Consider the following 24,353-nt stretch of genomic DNA (forward strand, 5'->3'; position numbering starts at 1 on the left):
CACTTTTTATTACATTATAGCCTACTTTTGAAAAATACAGTAGTCACTAGGCCTATTACAAATAAATGTTTTGCAAATAAATTGGAGTAGTCTATTAGTTTACTAAATGCATTCCATGGTTCTAGAAAAAACTCCCCAAAGTAGGCTATGCAAAGTAGTTCCACCTCAGGTTATACTAAACAGCCTGGTAGGACTATGTTATGACAAGATTAGAATAATAGGCTAATCCATTACTACATTAGGCTACGTTTTGACAAGAACTATGAATGTCGCAAGAGTATGGATTTATTTCTCCTGTTTGTCCTAATGCTATTTTTAATGAATATTTTTCCACCGTCACCTCTACTTCCAGTGTATTCAATTAAGTAATATGAATACTGGATGCAGCATCAAATGTAGGGAGTGCAGCACGGTGTAAAACACTGTTTACAGGCCTGTGGAGACCAGTTTACTCACAGACTATGTTTCAGTCAGAGCGCGTGGAGTCTCTCAGTCATCAGTTTCACATTGCGGGCGCGGGCTCGTGTGCGCGTTCACCGGGGCCATTGTGTTTTTATCAACAAGGAGACCACCGTGGCCTTTCGGGTACCAGAGCCAGCCAGCTGAGCGACAGAGGACCGCTAAACCATGGCGGACGAACAAGAAATAATGTGCAAATTGGAAAACATCTTGGAAATACGGTAAGGCTTGGTCATGGAATGAAATGAGTGTTTGCCAGATGTTTGACTCTTACTGTGTACATTATTGGTAGCTAACGCTAGCCGGGCCAAGAAGAAGCCCCAGGCTCCGCTATTGTTACTGAGCTAGCTAATATTAGCCGGTCTGCGACAGGCACGAAAGACAGTTGCTACAAGTTAAGAAAAGAAACGAATACACACAAACTGTTGCTAAGTTTCATGTCGGGATCATACACACATCAAATATCCAGATGTGTATCAACAAAATGCCAGATGTGCGCTGCTAATAATTGCGGTGGGTAAGCTAGCTACGTAGCTTCCAGGCTTACCAGTCTGTCAATAAGTCACACAAGACCGACTGCAGTGTTTGTTTACCATTATGTCTTTCTGTGTAACAACAGTTAATACCATAGTAAAAGACTGCATTGATTCACGGCTGCAGTAATTGGACATTGGACCGCGGAACATCTACTATGACGATCGTTATTTTGTACAAATTGAAAGCAATCCGCATTTAATGGGAAAATTATTGTGGTGGTTTATATTTGGTTGTTTTTGTGAAACAAAATCTCTTAATGGCATTTGTGAGGGAGCATTATCTGACAGCTGCTGTCTCCTTTCTGTGCCACTGGCTGCAGGAACAAGACTATCCAGATGCAAAAGATCAAGTCACGTCTGAAGATAGAGTTTGAGGCTCTGGAGTCAGAGGAGAAGCACCTGAAAGAGTACAAGCAGGAGATGGACCTGCTTCTACAGGAGAAAATGGCACATGTGGAGGAGCTGCGGCTCATCCATGCAGATATCAATGTGGTAAGTGAGCGCCACACAGCAAAAACAAGCTGAGAGGAAGTGTGACTTAAATCTCGGTTCACCTTTAATATGAGAACAATGCAGCACTGTTTGACCAACAAAATGTTATGAAGGAACCGTGGATGTATAAAATATATATCTTGGCAACCACAGATATTTCATCCTGAGCATATAAGGTGTATTTCTCAGATATCTAACCCTATTCTTTCAGATGGAGAGCACCATCAAGCAGTCGGAGAATGACCTGAATAAGCTGCTAGAAACAACTCGTCGCCTGCATGATGAGTATAAACCTCTGAAGGAGCATGTTGATGCCCTCAGGATGACTTTAGGTCTACACAGACTCCCCAACCTCAACGAAGAAGAGGAGAAGCTCTCTCTGGAGTAAGTATATGCAGACATAACTGCATGCAGGGCACAGTAGAGTTACTTTGAACAGGTGTTGTTTGGTGCAGTAGCGTGACATACTTTGTCAACTTGTGTCATAATTGTTTTTAATTAACATTCAGGTTTCACAACTCTTGACTGACATTGATGCAGTAATATGCAGTGTATCATTTACTTAAGAATGCATGATTAGCTTTCATTTTAGCTTTAAAGCATTGCTCAGTGCAACAAAGACAACAGAAACTCATATCCTGCACAGTGGAAAAGGGGAAAAACACCACAGCTAACAGACTCTATAAATAGTCATTGGTCACAGTCAAGGTACATTGGAGTTGCATGCCTCACAACGGAGGCAAGAGGTGACATTTCAGTGTGCATCACCATAGTGTTGCAGAATGTGATGCATAAAGTACAATGAGCAAGAATTAGAAACGAGTATGTACATGTTTAAATTGTGTACTGTGCAACATCCAAAGCTATTGAGGCTCACGGGGACATACCAAGTAGTTTTGAATCAAAGGATTGAACAATTGTGGCACACCACAGAATTATGAGCATCCAGCTAAAAACAAAACTGATGTGGTCACTGATGAGTGTCTTCAAGGAAAATACTAACTAAGTGTTTCACTTGGTGGAATTCTGAATTTGTAACTACCGGTGTGCTGTTACATCAGTGCAGTGACACTGTAATGTAATTGGCAAAGCACACCAGGAAAAGATGCTGCCAAAACTACCAAGAGGAAGAAAAAGGCTGCAACTTACCGCAGGTTACGTGTCCATTGTGTACCTACAGCAGGAATATGTCAGGCTGCACTACCCTGATATTTAGTGGCTGCCTGGTAGCTTATTATTTTGTGACCAGTTTTTAAATCCTCCTAAATTTTAGTAACATCCCAGTGGTCGTGAGGGCATGTGAAACAGCCAAGACATCACCTGATTAATTTGGGCAATTGGAAAGTAATAATTCATGTTACCAATGAGATGCAGTAAATTTAAAATAAACCAGAACAAATGGAGGAGCCGACACAAATCCAAGAAAAGGGTATTCAGGGGTCAACTGTAACCAAAAAGCTGATCTTAACATCACTTTCTAATCACTTTTATGAATGCTCTCCAAACAACTCTGAACTATATGAGCTGCAGTGTTTTGAGAGGACTTCACAGGTAGATGTTAACAGATGAACCTCCTAAAAGAACAAGCTACATAATCAGTTTAAAACATCTAGAAGACAAGAGTGCATAACTCATGAAAATGCAGTGTGACTGAAGTACTGCAACATTGTGCAATAATAGATGGGGAATCCAAACATGAACATAAATAGCTACATTTGAGAGTCAGGGTAGGTAGGATGGTAAATATTACAGCAGAGAGGTGGCTGGTTTAGCAGCCAATAGCATACCTAGTGAATCCTTGGATGGTTGCCACGGCAATGACAGGAAGGTTAAAGGTCATGAGAGTCTAACATTGCTGCATAATACTATGGTCAGAATCAGACTGCTCAAATGTCAAGGGCGAATGATAGTTTGCTGGTCCTGTGTCAGTCTGTCACGTGTTTTTTGTGAGAATGGGAAGTGGAGACAACAAAGTGGAGCTCATTCTCAAGACAAGAAACACTCAAGACTGTGGGATGGAGCAAAAGTGAAGTGTGATGAAGGACTGAGATATGATGCAGTTTGGTTGTGAGGTGGATGGGATGTAGAGCAGATGTCTTTGGTCCCACTGAGATCTTAAGAATGTCTCAACCAGGTGCAACATTTTTTCTGGAAAAATATGTTTTTCAGATGATATTTCTGATGTTTCACTCACTCACTTCTTATTGTAGTGGGTTGGCAAAGGAAGAAAACACTGGCCTATTAAATCAACACTGCAACATCTGAAAAACAAGGTTTCATGATGGGTAAATGGAATAATATGTTGGGAGAACTGCCACTTAACTTCCTGAACAGATGTAGTAGTAGCATTCATCACATTACAGACTTCCCTCAAAATCTATTCATGATTAAATAACTGTTTTAACCTCACGCAACATTTGAGTCTCAGTGGCTAATTTTACATTCTTTAACATTTCTAGGTTGTGATGTGGTAGACCTTTGAATATTTAAAAGTATGAAGGCAAGTTTGTCAGATTTTGGCTTCTCTTGAGGAGATGAGCTATCTGCCTATCCAGAAATTCAAGTCCAACCAAAAATTCCTCTGTCTGTCCAAATTCTCTGCCTTCATAAACTAACCAAGATGCTGCTATCCACTACATCGCTGGCAAGCTGAGAGTGGCTGGCAGGTAGACTCACAAATGGCTCTCTGACATCTCTCAATGGTGGATGATTGCACTGTTCACTGCGGAGCAAACCGTAGTTGTTTGTGCCAGAATATCAAAGTGAGGTTGATCCCAGTGTTGGATTAGGAGACTCTGGTGTGCCAAGTTTTGTTAATTCCATCGTGCACAGTCTGATAAGTAAGGGAGTGAAAGAGAGAAGGGATACACCCAGTGAATGACTCTATCAAGGTCTAAAAACAGAGCAGCGACTCCAGGCCACTGTGCCACTGGCCTAGAGCCTTTATGACTAGTGACTGGGTTATTTATGAGGGGTTGTTTAATCAAGCCAAGGGTCATGATCATGTTTTCAAGTGTTTGTTATAGTTACAGAGAAATCTTTTCATCTGAGATTATGCCCTTCCTTTATTCATTGTATTTAATACAGATGTGATTCTAAGAGTTGCCTGTCACTATTAGTCACAGATGAGACTAAATTGGACATTCCTGCTCATTTCTGCCGAATGTAAAAGTCCATCATTTAAAAAAATGAATTCCAACTTCTCTTTTTTGTTGGTTCTAACGCCCTATGTGTCCTGTAAATTTTTCTTACATCAGAAAACTCAACAGCTGCAGCTGTCGCAGCAGGTTAGGGTTGACGTAAAGTACCTTGGTTCCTCTGGCCTATATCACTGCACAAGGTTTTGTGGATGTGGTTACAGTCATAGTTTCAGAATCATTACGCCCATAAAAAATAAAGCGCTGTCGTTGTGAGGAAGACTGCTCAACCACTGCTGCTCTGCAAGCTGACAGCAATGTTGGCAGACTGGTTCCTAGGGCTTTGTGCTGGGTGGAGGCTCGGATGAGTTCATTTCTGACCAGGTGGTAGTTGTCTCCCTTTTCCTTCATGGTGGCATGCTCCTTGAGTTTACGAGAGCACTACAAAGTTGTGGCTTGTCACTGTTGCTCCTCTGCGGTTTTTCTTAGAGGACAGAACTCATCACACGGAGAGATTTATGATGGTATACGAGGAGATGTTCAAACCATCACTCACATCTTGCTGCCAGCAAAGTAATTCTAGAGTCATTTTACATAATAGTAATAGTGCCTGCCGCAATTGTATTACAAGGTGTGATGGAACAACTTTGGAGAAAATTAAGTCACACCTCACAGGCCTGTGGAGTGTTAGGTACATTTTAAGCTACTCAGCGAGACTGATACATCAGCACAAAACCGAGCACTCTACACCTCAGTAATGGCAAAAAAAAAAAAAAAAAACTCAACAGAAATACTGACTTATAGGACAACAAGAATGAAACATTATCCCTTTCAAATAAACTTCTATTGACCATGAATAATTGTAATGAGTGTGTTAATGAGGGGCTTGTAAATAGGATTTGATAGTTGGTTGTGGTTACAGGAATACTCAGTGTTCTTCTCTATCATAAACCTATTTTGAGAGAAACCAGAGTGTAATGAAAGGGGATATCACTTCTTTTTTTTTCCTTCTTTTGAAAATGGGCCAGTCAGGCATAAAGTCCAAGGCCAAATTTCTTTCCCAGCCCTCTCCTGCCCCCACACACAGAGACACACTCGTATGCATGCAGACAAACACTCTCACAATGACTGTACTTTTGCTCAAGAGTTGTACATAAAGAGAGGATGTGTCGGCCCAACTATTGTGTTCTCCATTTCCATCTCTTGATTCACAGCATGGAGGATTGTAATCCTTAAATAAGAATCTCATCTAGCCACTCTCTTTTTCTTACCTTTCTTTCAATAGTTACTTTGAGAAGCAGAAAGCCGAGTGGCAGAAGGAGCCACACGAGCCCGCCATCCCAGAATCCCTTGCTGCTGCTGCGGCGGCAGCACAGCAGCTTCAGGTGTCCAGGAAGCAAGATGCCCGCCAAACAGCCACCTTCAGACAGCAACCGCCCCCCATGAAGGTATTGCTCCCGTTTACCTTGAATAGCCACAGTTGGGATGTAATAATACATGTTCCAGTTCTAATAGTCGTTGGATAGAGCAGCCATTTTTTAGACATAGGTCATAGCAGATCAAACTGTACAATGGAAAATTTCATGGTAATAAAAAAACTAAAAATGGTAAGAAAACAAACCACCCTAAATTTGAATAAGAAAATTTCAGAAGACAAAGTTTCTTAATTAACTCTACAAGAAAACAAAACAACATAATGTGAGGTAACTGTGCTGAAATGTCCTCCTCTCTCCAGGCCTGCCTGTCCTGCCACCAGCAGATTCATCGTAATGCTCCCATCTGCCCACTGTGCAAAGCCAAGAGCCGCTCCCGCAACCCGAAGAAGCCCAAGAGGAAGCCAGATGAGTAGATCCTACTCCACCTTCAGCTTCCGTAGGGTTTAAAGGGAATTGGTCCAATACACTGATTGAAGATCAGCCATGTACATAACAGTAGATGGTTGGAATAACAGATCTGTGCTTCATTCAGTCCCCGACTTTAGTAGTAACTTGTTAAATAATTTGTCAACAATAGTTCAAGGGCCGGATAATGTCATTCTGTCGATTGTTTTTATTAGTGCTTTGGATGTGTTTATATGTAACTGTATGACTTCCATAGTAGGTTTACTAGCCCCTAAAAAATTTAACTGCAATAATGCAAAAGGGAACTTGATGAGATGTCCAAATAACTTTGCCCATCTTGCTATTGTTTATTGCCTTAGATATTGTACTGTATTTCCTCATTTTTTTAATGCATGCGCGCTTCCTTGACTGTCGTGTATTTTTTGTGCCAATATAAAACTAAATAGGTTTAATTGCAAAGTTAAATAAAACATAATGTTGTTTTAAATGTTTACAGTGTTTAAGTGACCACAACCTGGACACACAAAAAAAATCCAGACTCATTTGCTTTGAATGGTGTTGTGTTTAACTTTAATACAGTGGTAAGAAAATAAATGGCTGTTTTGTACTAACCTTGTTACCGTGGTCTTCTTTTGTGCTCACAACAAAGGCCACACCCCTGTGTTATTAGTGCTGGTAGCTGAGGGGGGCAACACCATCAACATATGGATCAGTGTTATTGGGCTAATGGGAGGGTTTAGCCTGTGTGTGAAAATAAGAGGTAGGAATATGTTTGACTCCACTACAACATTGTCTCCTTTATTGTATTAATACTGTGCCCATCATGTCGGCAGCTATCTGTCTGGAAAAGGACAGCGAGGTCTTGCTAAATGAGTTCCTGTAGCGTTTTTGTCAGGGTGACCCCTCATTTCATCTGTTGCCAGGGCAACCCCACGTTCCTTAGTGGTTGCTAAGGCAACCCCAGGTTGCTGTGACCCGCATATCTTCACCGAGTAGTTCCTCCCATATCCAGTGAGGGGCATCGGAGGACTCTGGGAAACTTGCCCGATCCTATAGTCCTACAAAGGAGGGAGATGAGTTAGAGTCCTGTCTGATATTAATATTAGTCTGACATGATTGACGTGGAGTTGGGCTGCAGTTAAAGTCACTTACTTCGCGGCTCATGCGCGTGTTTAGTCTGCCTGTCAGTGTTTGGTACTGCAGTTGTGTCTTCTTCCTCCAGATAAAACTTCTCAAGGCCAGAGAAGCCTGTTCCTGCCGACACACACTGCACTCAGCCGGATCATGCAGCTCCACCTCTGCTGCCTGCCACGAAACACACAGACGCCAAAGTGGAGAAATCATTTTTCACATTAATTACGACCACGTTGTGAAAAGTGAGACACATAAAACCCGTTTCCTGACCCGTCTCATCTTCTCCTGGACGGCTTTGAGCTTCAGCATTGACATGAGTTGTACTGGTACGAGCTGAACCTCGGGGCCTTGACACTTGAGACGGAGGGAGGACTGGTGTCTGTCCCGGTGTGTACAGTCAGGGAGAGGGAGGCTACTCCCCCTGTAATCTCTCAACTCGTCTCCCGCTACAAATTGTCTTCCACTAGGCGCAGTGCTCTCCCTCTCTCCTCCTCCTCCTCCTCCTCTGTGCTCGCTGTGTCTCCTCTCCTCCTCTCCTGAGCACCGAGGCTGCTGCTGCTGTTTGCTTTGGACACGAGACATCATTGTAGTGCAGTAACGTCTCAGGGCGTCCTCCTCCCTCATGTTGTTACTGTTGTCTCATCGACTAAACGGTGATATCAGTGTAACAACAACACCGCGCCGACCCAGCCGGTTGCTAACATTTACTTTACTTAGCAACCTGAGTTGACTGAAAAACTGACCCGTGCTCCGTCCGTTGGTGTTGTAGTGGCAGGAACAAACCGACTGTCTCCTTTAATCCCTACCAGGCTTCTCAGACTGAGATATTAACAGATTTGACACTACAAACAAAAGTAATTAGGGGCATGGTTTCCCCTCTTCAACAGGCTGTGTTTACACCTCTTCTTTTACTGTTCACTACAGCCGCACTTCCCAACATCGACACATCACTACCGCCCTCTGGTGGTCAACACCAGCCTGTGAAGGCGACCCACTGTGACACGTTTGAATGTAGGATCTGATTTCTTTGTTTATAAGACCTTGACCGTGTTATATTTTATTTGACTTATATACTTATATTTTTATACTTTTACCGTTTTATATACATATAAAATATATACATTCATTATTTTTTTTAGTTAGGGTACCTTAATGATGTGGTTAGAAACAATTGGCAGCATGGTGAACAGTCTATATTTTCTCTTAAGGTTTATCCATATCAATAAAGAGAGAGAAGTGATCATCAAAATTGTGTGAAATTGATTATAAAAAACATCACTATCAAATATCAAAATCAACAGTTGTTTAATAAATGCAACAAAAATAATAGGCCTAAAATAGCAATGATAATAATGATTGCAATTTGCCTCCAGCAAAAATAAATAAATAAAAGTAGCTTATAGGTTTTTCCAGAGGCATCATTAATTACTGACTGAATTTCTTGTGTTGGCTTTGGTTCAAAAATACTGCCTGTTGATATTATCTTATTTTCACACTGCCAGGGCTGCAGGTTGGAACCACAATTAATGCTATTACTTACACCTGTACTTTTCCTACTGTGATGAGTCAAAATGTCTACAATGAAAAAGGCTTGTATTATCATAATACAATTGCTAATTGCTCTTCTGTTTTGTCACTGTTCTTGGGTCTGTAGATTTGCATTAAACTGAACTTAGAACAATGTCTATCAAGTTTAGCCTATACACATAAAATAAGTAAAGGTCCGTACAATGCCAGGAATCTGGACTCTTGTGCCATCTGCTGAAAGAATGTGGTGTGTCGCAACCTTCCTTCTATACATGGGGCAGTTCACAGACATGGTGGGTTTGGCAGAGAAACAGCTGCTTAGCTGCTCCTCTAAAGCTTCTGACAGTCATGCAGCTGACACATACTAAAATGGCAGCCTTGGTGTGAATCAGGAGGACGGGGTGATAACAGGACACATAGATCTGAAAAACTTCCTTTCTCATAGATAATTTGGTGTCATCATCTCACTGGGGAATAGAGAAAAGCAGTTATGGGCTGTTGTTTTTCCTGGTGCCTGCTGCTGAAGAATTTTTCCATGCTGACCACAGACCTGACACACACACATAGATGTCTCCATTTCATTTTTGTTTTTATCCAGGACACTGAGAAAGACAAAGTCACACTCACCAATCACAGCCTGAGTGTCACAAGTCTATCACCTTTCTAATTATAAACCTGAGCTATGACTCTCCAAGAATGGAAGTTTAGGCAGGCCCATCTGTGGCCTAAAATTAGCCCCCACCCCCCAGAAAGGAGCTCTGCCCCCTCTGTTGGCTAATACACATACACACACACACACACACACACACGCACACGCACGCACGCACGCACGCACACACACGCACACACACACACACACACACACACACACACACACACCAGACCGCACTTCACAACTCACAGGTTCTGTACAAACATCACAGACCACTTGTAGGACCTTTCTTTCCATCTCCCACGTGACTTGTAATGGAAATTTGAAAGATTTCAACATCTCACATTTTTGGAAATAACATCATTTATCAACAAGGTAAGACAAGTGTCTTATTACAGTCGCTATCTGTGCGCAGCTGTTGACACAAACCTTGTAACTTTGTTTCTACACTGAGCAAAGTCTGTGGACCCTTAGTGGGAAAGTATTCATTTTGTGTAGTTGTTGTGTTTGTGTGGTTTGAAGCCTGCTGCTCTGTCTATGTTGGCTATATTACTTTGATTTGTTGTATATTAAGTATATTGTATCGTGTAAACAACAAACTGCATTGGCTTTGTACTGTATGTCTTGGTGGGAAACTGCCATAAGCTTTCATGGCAAAACTTGTTAAAGGCCATATGTAACAAAAATAACTCAAAAACACAAGATTATTTCAGCTGTGTATGTGTCTCAGTGCATCATCATCTCTCTTTGTCACTGCAGATGGAAGGGCTTTGACTTGCTCTAGCCTGGAGTTACATTATGGTTCTGGGCCAAGCTGTCAACATGAGTTTGATGGACATTTCTAAGATCTTCTCCCTGCTGCAGCCTAAGGAAGAGGATGAGGACAATGAGCAGTGTCAGGCCTTGAACAACGCCGTGAGCAGCGACGACGTGTCTCTGCTCTCTGAGCTTCTTTCTCAGGAGATTTACAGGAGATCTATCAATGCTCGGAGCGGGTGGGGCGTGCCAGTGACACCCTTGCGCACTGCTGCCGCTCTTGGACACCTGAGGTGCCTGGAGTTGCTGTTGGAGCACGGTGCAGAGGTGAGATGTAGAGAGAGAGAGAGCAGTTTGTTGGACAACTTCAAATGTGACTGATGAGATGGAGTTTTGAGAGTAGGTGTGGAGGGGGCGTTCAGGACAGAGCAGCTGTGCCTGCTGGTGGTGGGTGTAATGGATACAAGTATCCTGTTTAATAACCAAAATTATGTACTGCACTCAGCCCTCACACTTTTCATTTAAAAGCCAAGAATCGTACCTACATTATTCCAGCAGCTTCTCCCTGAGGAGAAAGAAATAAGAGGGGATATTTTCATCACATTTTACACTTTGCACAATAAAGGACTGGTCTGTAGGATTGGGGGGGATCTTAGTATAATTCATAATTATTTTTCATTAGTGTATAATTACACAAAGTAGGCTACTCTACAATTACCCATCTACTTGACCAATCTCTGACTTAAATGTGATTGTGTTATGACTTCCGCTTGAATTCGTGAGCTTAGAATTATAGGGTTCTATCTCCGTTTTGGGTAGTTCCGAGATATTGAGCATCAAAGTTCCAACTCGGCTTGTGTTTTGGTTGATAGAACATTTTTATTTTATGAATAACTAATTTAAAAAATGTTGAAAATTTAAAAATAACACCACACAGGCATTAACAGACCACTAATGGATGATATTATGCAAAAAACTCAATTTTGAAAAAAATGGAGATAGAACCTTATAATTCTAAGCTCACGAATTGCTAATTAAGACGTCAAGTGCCACTCACAAACAGGTGTCAAGCAGATTCACACAATCAAAAGTGACCTTCAGGTCACCACGGGACTTAAGGTGACTATCTACATAGAAAGCTATGAATTAATCAAATTACTACGTCCAATATAACAGAGTTAACTAGAAGTGACAAGTCCATTTTAAAACATTAACCAACTGTGCAGTTAATCTCAGTTTTCAGTTTTCCTTACTTGTCTTTCTTAGTAATTTAGCTTGGATCAAGACAAATTGCTTCATAAGATTTGCAAATACAAAACAGAAAAACACATCAAAACATTAAACATGATGAACATTAATGTGCAAATTAAGTAGCCATCATACATTCATTCTGCCTTAAATACTCTTAACAGAGCTTGTTTGGATCCATCTAACTCTGCTGTTATCAGTAGTCTTACCAGATGCAAGACAACTGTTTTCAGTGACAAAGTACAGCTATAGGCCTACTCATTGCACAATATCTGCTCAGCAACAAATGACAGCCAGTCAAAGACAGTGGCTAGCTAGTCATCTACCAAGCACCATCAATTTGGGGATCATCAAACTGCAAATCGCCATGTTTGTGTTTCCTAGTGCTAACCCTTGTTGGTGTTGTCCTGTGTTTGAATCAAGATCGACAGCCTGGATGTGAAAGCCCAGACGCCTTTGTTCACAGCTGTCAGTGGGAAACATCTGGACTGTGTGGTTGCTCTGCTAAAGGCTGGGGCAGATCCCAATGGCAGTCAGTACAACAACTGCTCTCCAGTGCTGACTGCCGCCCGGGAGGGTGACGTGGACGTGCTCCGAGAGCTGCTGCGGTTTGGAGCCGAGGTGGACGTCAGGCCCAAAGTACCCGAGTGGGCGTCCAACGCCACGGCCTGCAGAGGGCCCCTGTATATCTCAGCTGTTTATGGACACCTGGACTGCTTTAAACTGCTCCTTCTGCATGGGGCCAATCCCAACTATAACTGTACAGATGACAAGATGCTGGCCAGAATAAAGCAGCCAAAGACAGTTCTGGAGGTGTGTCTCCGCTATGGCTGTGGGGTGGAGTATATCCAGCTTCTCATAGACTTTGGGGCAGATGTATATCTACCTACACTGATCATAGACAAGACAACAAAGCAGAATGAAGCTCTGCTGCTGCTGCTCAAGGAAAGAGGTGAGACACTGATCACAGAGCTTTCAGTTAGTTGTTCTATGAAATGTCACAAAATGCAAATGTTGATCCACCTGTGTTTTTTTCTGCTTCTGCTCCAGTTTGTCCCAAAACACTGATGTCTCAGACTCGTCTGGCAATTCGAGGACACATCTCCTGTGCTAATAAAGAACCGGCCATCGACAGTTTGGATATTCCTCTAATCCTGAGAAACTACCTGAAGCATGACACCTCTGAACTCATATGATGCCATGTGCTAGTGTCGGGAGAAATGAGAAGTGAATTTCTTTTTACCTTGTTGCTTTACACAGATGACTGGATAATTGATTTTTGGCTTTGCCATGTTTTTCCAACAAAACAAGATAACAGACACTCACACAACCAATCTCAAAGTGCACACTTTTTAAAAAATATTTTTCTGTGGTTTCTTTTTGAAGTTACTGTGCTGTCACAGTGCTGTAAATTATTTTTCTTTTTGTTATTTATTTATTAAGATTTAACTTTGTGATAGCTGAAATTTGTATACCGTAGATATTTTTAGGTCTTGCGTTTTGGAAAATCTGCCTTCCATATCCTTAGTAAGTGTAACACCATGGCTGACCACTAGAGACCACAGTAACACTGCATATTGCTCTTGTCCACATGCAGTGGAAAGCTTCCTGTGGGCAGTTTTGATCTATTAGTAGCCTACCTCCTTGTGTAACCTTTGACTCTGCCCTTATTACAGGTATCTTTACACAAATCCATGGTCTCACCGCAGTTGCTCAGACATCCAGACACAACTGTAGGGACACACACACACACACACTGTCTGCATCACACCAGGACGTCTTAGATCTTGCCTGAAAAACAGTCTTGCATCTGTGGACTTCAAAACATTAGGAAGTGGAGCGATCAGCCCGCACTTCAGCACGGCCAACTGGGAGAATATATTTGCATAAGTCTCATTACTTATTGATTACAGCGTAGTTATTTTCAGGGTACAATTTGTGGTTGGAAGTTTGTTGAATTTCTTTTTTCTTTTGCTTGTCTGATAATGGTGTTATCTAATCTTATGTTTTTAATTCTAAGCACGGCCCTTTCATTTGTATTATGTCCAGGATTTAATGTGTCAGCTGTTGGGAATGGGGGCCTAACAAACAGGAAATGATGTCACACGACAGGAAACCCAGCACAATGCCCTCACTCACACTTTGACGCCTTGACACGCAGTTCTGTAGAGGTTTTATTTTCAACAAAAGTACAGCTATATCAGATATGGATTGATTTTTACAGCGAAGTACAACATATTCCCAGTGCTTCTGATTACATCAAAACATATAATGTACATACAGTTGACATCTCCACTCTCCCATTCACAGTTTCTGGATTGAATAGGCATTACTTTTTAAGATTTTTCATTTCTACAACAAATAATCCAACTCAAAGGGCTGCAAGAAAGAAAATGACAAATGTTTGCATATGGTGACAAAGGATGTTGATACTGTGAGATAAGTTCTTCTGTGATAGGCGAAAATCCAGACCTCAAACTAGATGGTAATATACAATGAATAGATTTCAAAAGTGAGATGTCAGTCTTCTGTTTACCTTGTTGTCACTGAACACCATGTCCATGTATGGCTCATTGAAGACTCTGTTGTACCCTGACTATTCTGAAACAACTCAGGACTGCATAACCAACTGCAAGGAGCTCCTACTGAAGATGTTGTTATGCTAAATGTGAGTGAACGCGGTTACTGGCTCATGTACACCCTGGACTAAAAGAAATTACAGACATCCGAGTAAACTCTGGACAGTCAGCTAACTTGACTGTCTTGGTTTTATGACCAGAAGAGAGATTAAAGAAAAAAGAAAAGAAAGAAAAAAAAACACTGTTCAGAAGGCTGTCCTCTCAGCTCGCAGTACAAGGTCAGACTGATAATTATGTAAAAAAAATAAAAATAAAACCAATATATACATCCTTTTAACAATATGGCCAAAATGGTGTTATTTAATACTGCATTCAATAAATACAAGTGAGGAATTAATTTGCACTGTCAAGTCATTGTACTTCAAAGAATCATTTGTCATCTGAAACGAAAAGAGCATGATATGAATTGCAATGCAGTAGTGTGTGTGTATCTGTGTGTGTGTGTGTGTGTGTGTGTGTGTGTGTGTCTTCAGGATTATGTTTATTTTTAGCTCATCCCAAGAGGTTTCGCATTTATTCAGCTCTTCTGCTTGGCTACAAATCTATACACAAACACCCATGGTCGGTGCAAACTCTTATTTGGTTCACTGTTTTCATAAAAAAAATGATACCCGTTTTACCTCAGCTGTTAATGGAGTTTAAAAAAAGAAAGAAAGAAAGAAAGAAAAAAAGAAACATAACCAGCAGTTTGGACCATGACAGTGTTGATTGGTGTCAATAGAAGAAAAAAAAAGAAAAGAATGAAAGTTTAAAAATAATGTTACAGTTTATATTACCCATTATATCTGGGCAAAGAGAGCATCAGTGCCTTTCATTTCACCTATCAACAGTTCAGTCTTTGATTCAGCATTGGGGGGAGACGTTCCCACTCTACTTGACAATAAATAAAAACAGAATCTATAACCTGTAATGTGAGCAGGAGACAGGTGGACAGAGAAAATAACTCCCGTTAGTGAGATGGCATGGGTTCACATGTGAATGGTTCCACGTTTTGGGAATAGAAGAATAAAATAAAATAAAATAAATAAAATAAAATCCCATCGGAAGTTAAAATGAAACTAAACAATCTGTTCAGAATTGTCTTAAGTCTCATGCAAAATATTGGATGCCACAAGCATGCATTTACCTGGTACTGAGGTCTACCGCACGCTAGAACTGGAACAACATTCGTCTCCAACGCAAAATACCAATATCCAAATATATGATCTGTTTTTTTTACAGTATTTACAGTGTGTAGCTGATAAAGGTAAAATAGATGATTCTTCTTTTGATTCATAACTCACTGTTAATAATATACTTTGAAGAGTGAAACCTAAGTAGACTATATATTCAAATTAAACCATCTCTCAGCATGTTAAATAGATAAAGGAACTCTATGTAGCTTCTAAACATCTGAAATAAGAATGAACTTCTTTTTGTGCAATAAAATTACTGCTATGTAAGTGTGATATAATACAATAAGGTGTTTTAAAGTGTTTCAGTCAGACAGCACAGTATCTACTTATATGGAAAAGGCCTGACCTCTAAGTTTCTGTCCGAGTTGATCTCATGCACCGGGGAACGAGGAATTCCCACTGTGTATGAGAGAGAAAGAAGGAGAGAGAGAGTGAGAGAGAAAGAGAGAGAGAGGGAGCAAGAGAGAGAGAGAGAGAGAGAGAGAGATGCAAGTCCCACACTGAAGGGAAAATACATGACTAATTCAAATCTGCCTGTGAAACTGAATAGATAATCACTAGTGGAATGCTGGAAGGCACTGTTAGATAGCATCTCTCCTCTCCGCAGCAGAACGGGCCAGCAAGTGCGCATGATTATGTGCATGTGTGTGTGTCTATGTGTGTTGTGCATGTGTTGTGTATGTGTGTGTATGTTAGCCTGCATGCTTGTGTCTGAATGTTGGTACTGGTGGTGGCGTGGAGTTGGGAGGTAAGGGGGTGGGGGATGGGGACGAGGAGGGGGGGTTGTTGGGGTGGGGCATAACACGGGACCTGAGGTTATCATGGCCTGGGAACCATATCTTTTTGCTGTGCCAGACGAGGAAATTATCTTCCAAAACAATCTCACTGGGAGCCATCTCTACAGACACCAGCAGCCAACTCACCCATTTCTCAACTTTCTTTACTGAAACAAAACATAAATTACACAACATACAAAGCAATTCTAAGGTCTTTTTTCCAATAGGTTATAAGGCCTGTAAGAAGGCAAACAAATGACATAGAACGATATATAACTCTTTCATATCACGTTGCAGTGAATAGTGAAGATATATAATGATATATCACATTGCACAAGTTGTCATACTGTATATGTACTGTCCATCAGGTGATATAATTCAACACAAAATGTACTTCTGTATCTGAGGTCAAAATATGATCACAAACCATGGACAGATGTTTCACTTACATTCCAACTGTAGAAAAGAATACACCTTCATGATGCGTGTAAATCGGTAGTTTCTCCTCAGTACATCTTCTCCTCCCTAATGCCTCGGTTGAAGGACTCTACGGTGGGGATCTCTCTTGCAGTGGGACTTTTGTTGATGAATCGAATCAATTTGATCAGGCCACAGTCCTTCGCAAATCACTTAACGGTGCCAGCGCTAACTGCCAGAACATGGATCAGATCTGGAGAACAATGTGCCGGGGAAGGGGTGCCAAGATTTTGAAACTGCAGCCTTTAGAGATGTATGGATCTGTCAGAGCACACCTGCATGCTACAGATTAATTCCACTTTTCCGCCGTGTACTTTACAACTCTGGTCTTTATAAATTCCTCCATTCTCTGACCATTTCCCCTTGTGCTGGTTAGGGTACTAATTTCTCACACGACTGCATTGCTCCCTACTTAAATGAGAGATAAAGTACTCCTCAGACTGAATATGTACTGTGCTTTTTACAGTGTGAGCAATACAAAATAATTATGTCAACTGATGGAAGTCTTTTTTTGTTATTTTTTGTTTCATTTTTACAGCTGATATGAAAAAGATATTATTTTAGACCTTGGCCAATGCATCAACTTCAATTTTAGCTCTCAGTGGATTTTCTGGAGGTAGGCTGTGCTCTTTCCAAACACCCAGTGAGCTGCCAGCACAGTGCTACAGGGGTGGTCTCTGGGGAGAGTGGGGGAGGGGCTCTGACACAAGGCAGGTGAACCGTAGCCTGCCTATCTCCTGCTCCCAGCTGTTTCATCTGAGCGGCGAGCTCTCCGTCAAACGCAACCCACAGCCCCTCGGCGTGATCGGATATGAATACCCTGTCAAGAGTGGTTGGTGAGAGGACGTAAATATTCTATTGATGTTCCGACTATTGATTTGTTCCCTGACCTGTCGTATCATAGCCAATGGCAGGTTTCCAAAGGAATGAAGCTCTTCCCTCTGAGAGCCACTGACTCAGAGAGGCTGAGCAGGTGGGCAGAGAGATAGAGAGGACAAGAGAGGGATGCAGAGAGCTGTGAACGTCAGACTCGGTGAAGAGAAGGCTACTGTATGCAGACAGCTAGAGAAAGGAGGATGGCGCGTTGAGAATGAATGCGGGGCGGGGAGGTGGGAGGTGGAGGGGGGGGGGGTCCAGATGCAGACATCAGTAGAGCAGAGATGGCCTGACCAGTCTGTGATCAGCGGCGGGATGGATCTAACTCAGAAGGTGGCGCTGGCGATCGAGCTTCACAGGTCCTTGGCGCGCCACCGGTTGTAGCTGAGGCCCCCGTCATTATTCAATCTCACATTCAGAAGAATGCAACAAGCAATCTCACATAGCAGCACAGCAAGATCTCAGCTTTTGGACACAATCATACTTTTTTTAGGAGTGACCTGTATTGGCCTTGTGTTTCTTTCCAGATGATGGAATAAAAATGAAATCATGTAACAATCTCAATAACTCCAGGACATTCAGATGGCGTGAATATGCAGAATCCGAGGGAAGGAGTTCATGACAGATGACTCAACTGGAGAAGCATGATAACTAAGAACGTTACTAACATATATGAATTGTAAAGTTTATTTTTTTCCTCAATTTTTTTAATCCAAGTCTTCAGTCCTCTTGCTGCTTCAAATCATACTCTATATTAACATTGGTCCTTAACTTCGGAGTCTCTTGTGTATGTGTGTTTTTTTTTTTGTATTTTTCTTCATCATGGGACATGATCATCCAGTGTTTAGTGCTTCTAAGAAAAATAGCTGGTCCTTCAGAAGAGTCTGTGTATCTCTATTTCTTAAATGGAGCTAATCTACTAAAATTCTGCCAGAAAGGAGCCTGGCCTCTTTTGGATTGACTGAATTCAAAAACCTCTCCTTGTGCCATGTCCTCCGTTACCTCATACTGCCCCGCACTGAGGGGGTCCTGGGGGGGTGGGTATGAGGGGGGCGTGCACCTGTTTACACCTAGGGAGGCAGGTGCAAAGAGAGCGAGAGGGAGGGTGGGGTTGTGAGGGGAGGGGCGAGGGAAAGGGACAAGGAGGCAGTGCAGGGCACAAAGCGAAGGAGACAAAGAAGGGAGGTGGGTAGCAAAGAAGAAACATTGTCAGTATTGTATCTTCAGCAGACACAACAACACAACATCAAGTCATGCTTCCACAGAAAACAGGCACAAAGACGTACAAAATGAGCCGTCGGTGTAAACATTCCTGCATATTAAACCTGAGATATGACACGTTATGATCATACGATGACAGCTGAATTGAGAGAAGAGTGGAATTCAGCTCTAGCAATGACACAAGGGAGACTAAAGATGCTATTCAATCAAACTCTGTGGCAGGCAAACAAGAGAACTAACAGATTACATCTGATACAATGATGACACCAGGCATTTGGACAAGGGACACTGTTCTTCCATGTTTGTTGACAGCACTTTTGTTTGAATAGCACCCTCGACACTTGAGAACACAAGAGTGGCGAAAATAGAGCCAACAGAAAGCTGTTAATATGCGCTTAACTACTGTCTACAATGTCATTTAGCTACAGTCTACAAGCATCACAACTAGATTTGCTAGTGTAATTAAAAATTTGATACAATCAATATTTGGAGATGAAATATTCAAAAGTTGCCATGGCATCTTAGAGAAACATGAAAAGATGAGAAACAGTGTCGATTGGGGATTTTCTTTTTTTTTTTCCTCTTTTCTATTTTTGCCAAACACTGTTATAGCAGTTAGAAGGGTTCACAATAATTGTGTTAGTGGAGACCTGTTGATTTTGGATAGTCAAGATAATGCTTGTAAACAGATTGGACAGTGACTGCATGCTCCAATGCCAACGTTAATCACAACACCTCCCAATGCTGCTTAGCAGTTGCCATGGCATCTTATTGTGCTAGCTCTAAGGAGAACTCTAATGCATATACCTTTATCATTTTCAAACCATGTCCATACAACATGGCCCTCTTTCTCAAGATGAAATCTATAAATGAATCTGAAATTCAAGAGAGTACTTCACCTTGTGCCAGCCATGTACACATACAGCACTTAGAAACATACAACATTTACTTCTCACAGACATCTACAGGGATCCTAACGTCAGAGAGAACATTCCAGCAGTGGTCATTGATTAATTAATATCTTAATGGATGGTCATGCTTATTGTGAAACTGGCAATAGCAAGAACATCAGTAATGGTAAATGTACAAACATCTAGCCTAGCTCTAAAATGGCTAAATCTTAAAGGATGATACCAGCAGGTTGAGCGTGTGGGTCCTCTGTCTCTTGAAGACTTTGTCAGCAACTAGCTTCCCGGAAAAGCTTGTTTGGCATGTTTGTCTGTTACTGAGATAGCTGGTAACTGTTGGGGTTCATGCTGTTGCCATATTTTTCAGACATCAGAGTATGGTAAACAGAAAAAGCTAATGAAGAAAAAGAAAGGAAGTGAAAGTAACATGATTATCCTATCCTGGCTATTGTGCTGGATTCACACAATGCAAGGTAAAGGCTTTTTGTTGTTCAATTTAGGTGCGTTAATAAAACTATACAACACCTGTGCAATTTGTACAAACTCACAAGCTCAAAGAGTGGTTTTTTGTGAATGTGGGAAAAACACCAACAACCACCCTAACTCAAAAAAAGAAAAAAATGCAAACAGTAGGGTGTGGTATTAAATCATTTCAAGACAAGCGTGACAGAAGACCCGCATGTCAGGAACGCTGGTATCGCCCTTTAAACTCAGTAGTTCATGCAAACAGCCCTCTGTCTTTTCATTGATGCTTAACAGCTGCTTTACAACTTCATACCAAGTCATCCTCATATGGGCTGACATTTAACAACATTTAACTCAAATGGAAAATATCGAAAGTGATAATAGTGTGGCGAGACGGCATGAATTCACTTGACTTTTCTAGCTTACTTAGTACACGACTAGTCTAGGTCCATTCATAAACAAAGTATGCGTGTTTAAAAAAAGTGTAGAAAGTGAAAAGAAAAAAGAGCAGGTTAAGGGAAGAGTAAACAGCGATGAGAAGACAGAGCACAGCAGCGAGGAAAAAAAAAAGGAAATCACCTGATATCTTCTTGTTGCCTCACCTTTCTGTTTGGTCACCTTTCTCACTGTCATGGCTGCCTGCCGCTTCTGGTACTCAGAGATCTCGAAACCTAAACAGCAGTAAGATTGGATGTGTGTTAAATGTTTCACACAGAGGTTGTAGGTCATTTAAAAAAGAGATGTTTACTTTTTTACTTTGGCTTAAAGCAGAAGTAAGCGATCCGGTCGTTTTGGCTAATGCTGCGTTCCAGGTAGGCTTTTGAAACCGTAAATTACAGCTTCAAGTCACAACTTACGACTTTGTAGCGTTTCAGGCAACCCACTCGTGTTTTTCCGACCTGTTTTACCTGTGAAAGTCACTATAACGGCCACTCGTAACTTCCGACCCGTGAACTCGTACCAGATCGAACTGGTACGACTTCACAGGTCGGAAAATCACGAGTTACGAGTTTCCTTGAACGCACCATAACAGTCCTCGTCCCTACGTCACCACATTCACGGCGTTCCTTGGCTGCACACACAGCCCTGCATGCCGTTCTCTCTCCTCATTGGATAAAAACTGTAGGATACGAGAAATGTTTTCTCCTCGGCTCAGAGCAGAGCAGAGTGACTGACAGACCCGTGTTTCAGACCAAACACTCTATGTAAGTGATTGCTGTCGGAAGATACAACTATTTAAGATTTATATTAACACAAATATATCACTTACTTCTGCTTTAAGGATAGACGCAACATTGTTTAAAACGCACAAAACAATAGAGCTGATCGAACATTGCATTGGGAAGCTTGCGTTTTGTCCCCTTGCAATGCGCTTCAGGAAATACAACAGGAAGCTCCACTGCCCGCTGTGAATGAAAAGCACCTCCCTAGTTTCCAAACAGGGAGGTGCGTGACTAACCGATTTTCTCATCCTCCTGCACCATCTTCCTCTCCTCGTGGAAGGCCCTGAGCCAGCGGATCTTCTCCTCCGGCTTCTTGGCCAGGAAGATGTGGATCTCCTCGCTGTCTTTGTTGCACAGTTTGAAGGCGTTCTTCACACTGACGTTGAAGTCATCGTCACGCCCGTCTATGGCGTCCCGCACCTCGTAGCGGTCCATGTCGATGCGGCCCTTGTAGTACAGGATGTCCCGGCGTATCAGATCCTGAGCGAGAGGAGAAGAAGATGCTCGTTAATGTGTGTCTCTGTCTCTTTGTGTTTGTGTGCACTGAACATTAGAGGTGTCAACAAGCAGCCTTCCCTTGGTGTCCTGAGAGCCTCTCTTATGCAACCTTTCCATCTGCTGCCCAAACATACAAACACCTTGCACACACATAGCAGGAAGCCAAATTTCAGTGAACCTGCTCCTCACTAGGTATCACAGAAAAGCAAGAATATTATTTTAACAGAGGCTTTTACACAGACTAACCCACATACAGTTAATAAATCATATTTGTTTTGCAGATGCTATGAGAGTTTATGGAGCTCCGTCTTTGTTGACAGACTTTCTTAATATTGTTTTTGATTGTAGAACCACAGTAGCCTCATAAAATATACAAAAACAATGAAAACTGAATCTATAAATTTTTCAGATACACCAGCACAGGGGCTGCAACTAATGATTATTTTCATCAGTAATTTATCTGTCAATTATTAATGTATTAAACAATTGAAGAGTGAATCACAATCTCCCACAGTTTGACACGATGTCTTGTTTGTTAAGTCCCCAAAAAAATATTCAGTTAACTGTCACATCCGACAAAGAAGAGCAGCAAACTGTCACACTGGAGAAGTTGTACAAACGTAACGTTTGGCACTTTAGTGTGAAAAATTACTTTGATGGATTAATCAATCCTCAAAATAGTTTTGAAGTAGTAGTAATTTTCGGCCAGTCGCCAAGTCAATTAATTGACTAACTCTTCCTGCTGTGCACCAGTACATCAAGCACGAATGAGCATAACTCGATGTAACTCGCAGGAATAAAAATAAATCGTCATCGTGACCATTGCCTCAAGAACAAATAACATCCAGTCTCACTCTGAGGTCAAGGAGGGTAAAATGAAAAAAGGAGCAGGGATATTTTAACAAGCATGCAGAGACAAATCCGTATTCGTGCGCTGATAAGGAGGAGATGAGAGAAAAAGATGGAAGGGTGCATGCAACGTGCTACTAACACACCCTAAGGGCTGCCATTACACATGTTGTACTGGAGTGTAGAACAAGAACTACAGTAGAATTCATAACGTAGTGTGTCTTGGAGCTTTGGCTTTTATTTATTGGACCAGAAAAACTGAGGCACATGTGTGCAGGCACGGTGGAGTTTATCTCTGGTGCCAGAGATGTTCAAATGTGATAGAAGGAGGGAGGAGGGGGGAGGTCAGAGGGAAAGACAGAGACGCACAAAGACAGTGTATTAATATGTGCTATATTTTTTCTGGGTGCTTGTGTGTGTGTGTGTGTGTGTGTGTGTGTTATGGTGAAATGATTGTTCCCCTGTCTGTACACGTGTGAGTGTGTACGCCTGGGATGATGCATTTATTCAGCCTGTGTGTGTTTTTGTGTGTAAGTGTCTGTCTGCATCTGTGTATTCGTCTCTGTGTGCATGTATTGCCGCGTCCAGCCGAGCGTGAACATCCGTCTGACAGGAGAGCACAGCCCTGGTGCATTGGAGCCCAAACTACCACAGCTCCATTTTGTGAAAGGTGCTGAGGAGTTGAACGCATCTCCACCGAGCGCTGGTGCGCCTCACACAGGATTATGTAATCTATTTGCAGCTCTCGAGTAAGGCTAAGGAAGTCACATTGTCTTTGAGCATCTCCGTCACCGGGCATGTGATACACACGACTTTCAAGAAAACAAGGCTGAGGGAGAGTTTTGGCTTATCAGCTTGTTTTCAGCCAACAAAGACTTCCAATACAAGGGAGGAAAGTGAACAAAGAGACAAAGAGAGAGAGAGAGAGAGAGAGAGAGCTCCTACCTTCTTACAGAGGACCAGCTGGTGATCAAAGAGGAAGAAGACTCGCTGCTGGCTGCGTCCATACGGCTGATAGATCCATGACAACTCCCCAGTGTAGATGAGCTCTGAGCTCCTGTCCAAGATATCATCCCCCTAGACACACACACATGCACACACACACATAAAAGAAGATACATTGTTGTAAAAAAAAACTTATGGCACAAACAAAGATTAGTTATCTCATCTCATCCTGTGAAAACAGTTGGTGTGGTCCTCTGAGGCTCTGAAACAGCTTGATCAAGTCTGAGAAATTAACCCCGATGATGTCATCAGACAGGCCTCAGTTTTTGTTTTTTTTTACAGAGAGCTCACTTTATATATGGAAACACTGAGTTACTAAGACATGGCTGTGTACCAGACAGGGAAGTCCAACAAAAGAATCTATAAAGTTGCATTATGGTAAATGTATGCTGCTGCCTTTCAGCAGCTTAACCCACACTAGGCTCTATGGATGTGTCGGAATTTGCACTCTTCTGTATT

At 41.8% G+C, this 24,353-nt stretch overlaps 4 protein-coding genes across 13 annotated transcripts in view; 2 read left to right on the top strand and 2 right to left on the bottom strand.

The window, feature by feature from the left end:
- The first annotated feature begins 535 nt into the window (after positions 1 to 535).
- On the top strand, positions 536 to 7,072 carry zc4h2 (zinc finger, C4H2 domain containing). The gene is made up of 5 exons (XM_085788382.1): positions 536 to 680; positions 1,316 to 1,487; positions 1,699 to 1,871; positions 5,910 to 6,072; positions 6,360 to 7,072. The coding sequence occupies exons 1-5, from the start codon at positions 628 to 630 to the stop codon at positions 6,471 to 6,473; spliced, it is 675 nt and encodes a 224-aa protein (XP_085644508.1). The 5' UTR covers positions 536 to 627; the 3' UTR covers positions 6,474 to 7,072.
- A 164-nt stretch (positions 7,073 to 7,236) lies between these two features.
- LOC146980140 (uncharacterized) lies at positions 7,237 to 8,521 on the bottom strand. Its single transcript, XM_085788381.1, has 3 exons — positions 7,870 to 8,521; positions 7,618 to 7,770; positions 7,237 to 7,523 (listed from the first exon to the last, which is right to left on the bottom strand). The coding sequence occupies exons 1-3, from the start codon at positions 8,221 to 8,223 to the stop codon at positions 7,299 to 7,301; spliced, it is 732 nt and encodes a 243-aa protein (XP_085644507.1). The 5' UTR covers positions 8,224 to 8,521; the 3' UTR covers positions 7,237 to 7,298.
- A 1,425-nt stretch (positions 8,522 to 9,946) lies between these two features.
- Positions 9,947 to 14,754, top strand: LOC146980141 (ankyrin repeat and SOCS box protein 12-like). Its single transcript, XM_085788393.1, has 4 exons — positions 9,947 to 10,153; positions 10,538 to 10,861; positions 12,206 to 12,734; positions 12,833 to 14,754. The coding sequence occupies exons 2-4, from the start codon at positions 10,577 to 10,579 to the stop codon at positions 12,976 to 12,978; spliced, it is 960 nt and encodes a 319-aa protein (XP_085644519.1). The 5' UTR covers positions 9,947 to 10,153; positions 10,538 to 10,576; the 3' UTR covers positions 12,979 to 14,754.
- LOC146980142 (uncharacterized) overlaps positions 13,944 to 24,353 on the bottom strand; it is a 41,844-nt gene continuing 31,434 nt past the window's right edge. For 4 of the 10 annotated variants that reach the window (XM_085788390.1, XM_085788389.1, XM_085788384.1 and 1 more), the window contains 4 exons: positions 23,835 to 23,966; positions 21,779 to 22,022; positions 20,922 to 20,990; positions 13,944 to 18,795 (listed from right to left, as the gene is read on the bottom strand). In XM_085788390.1, coding sequence (XP_085644516.1) covers positions 18,620 to 18,795; positions 20,922 to 20,990; positions 21,779 to 22,022; positions 23,835 to 23,966 — 621 coding nt within the window. In that variant the 3' untranslated portion in view covers positions 13,944 to 18,619. Of the gene's footprint in view, positions 18,796 to 19,753; positions 19,822 to 20,898; positions 20,991 to 21,778; positions 22,023 to 23,834; positions 23,967 to 24,353 lie in introns of all 10 variants that reach the window. The other 6 variants (XM_085788392.1, XM_085788391.1, XM_085788388.1 and 3 more) reach the window with 3 other exon arrangements.

The sequence above is a fragment of the Trachurus japonicus genome, chromosome 10 (assembly GCF_045865225.1).
Source record: "Trachurus japonicus isolate A0001 chromosome 10, Traja_1.0".
Taxonomy (NCBI): Eukaryota; Metazoa; Chordata; class Actinopteri; order Carangiformes; family Carangidae; genus Trachurus; species Trachurus japonicus.

Coding starts and splice junctions, on each gene's coding strand:
- zc4h2 (XM_085788382.1), top strand. CDS start 628: ATGGCGGACGAACAAGAAATAATGTGCAAATTGGAAAACATCTTGGAA. Junction 681..1,315: donor GAAAACATCTTGGAAATACG/GTAAGGCTTGGT, acceptor CACTGGCTGCAG/GAACAAGACTATCCAGATGC. Junction 1,872..5,909: donor GAGGAGAAGCTCTCTCTGGA/GTAAGTATATGC, acceptor TTCTTTCAATAG/TTACTTTGAGAAGCAGAAAG.
- LOC146980140 (XM_085788381.1), bottom strand. CDS start 8,223: ATGAGGGAGGAGGACGCCCTGAGACGTTACTGCACTACAATGATGTCT. Junction 7,771..7,869: donor TCCAGGAGAAGATGAGACGG/GTCAGGAAACGG, acceptor GTTTCGTGGCAG/GCAGCAGAGGTGGAGCTGCA. Junction 7,524..7,617: donor ACACGCGCATGAGCCGCGAA/GTAAGTGACTTT, acceptor CCTCCTTTGTAG/GACTATAGGATCGGGCAAGT.
- LOC146980141 (XM_085788393.1), top strand. CDS start 10,577: ATGGTTCTGGGCCAAGCTGTCAACATGAGTTTGATGGACATTTCTAAG. Junction 10,862..12,205: donor TGTTGGAGCACGGTGCAGAG/GTGAGATGTAGA, acceptor GTTTGAATCAAG/ATCGACAGCCTGGATGTGAA. Junction 12,735..12,832: donor GCTGCTGCTCAAGGAAAGAG/GTGAGACACTGA, acceptor CTTCTGCTCCAG/TTTGTCCCAAAACACTGATG.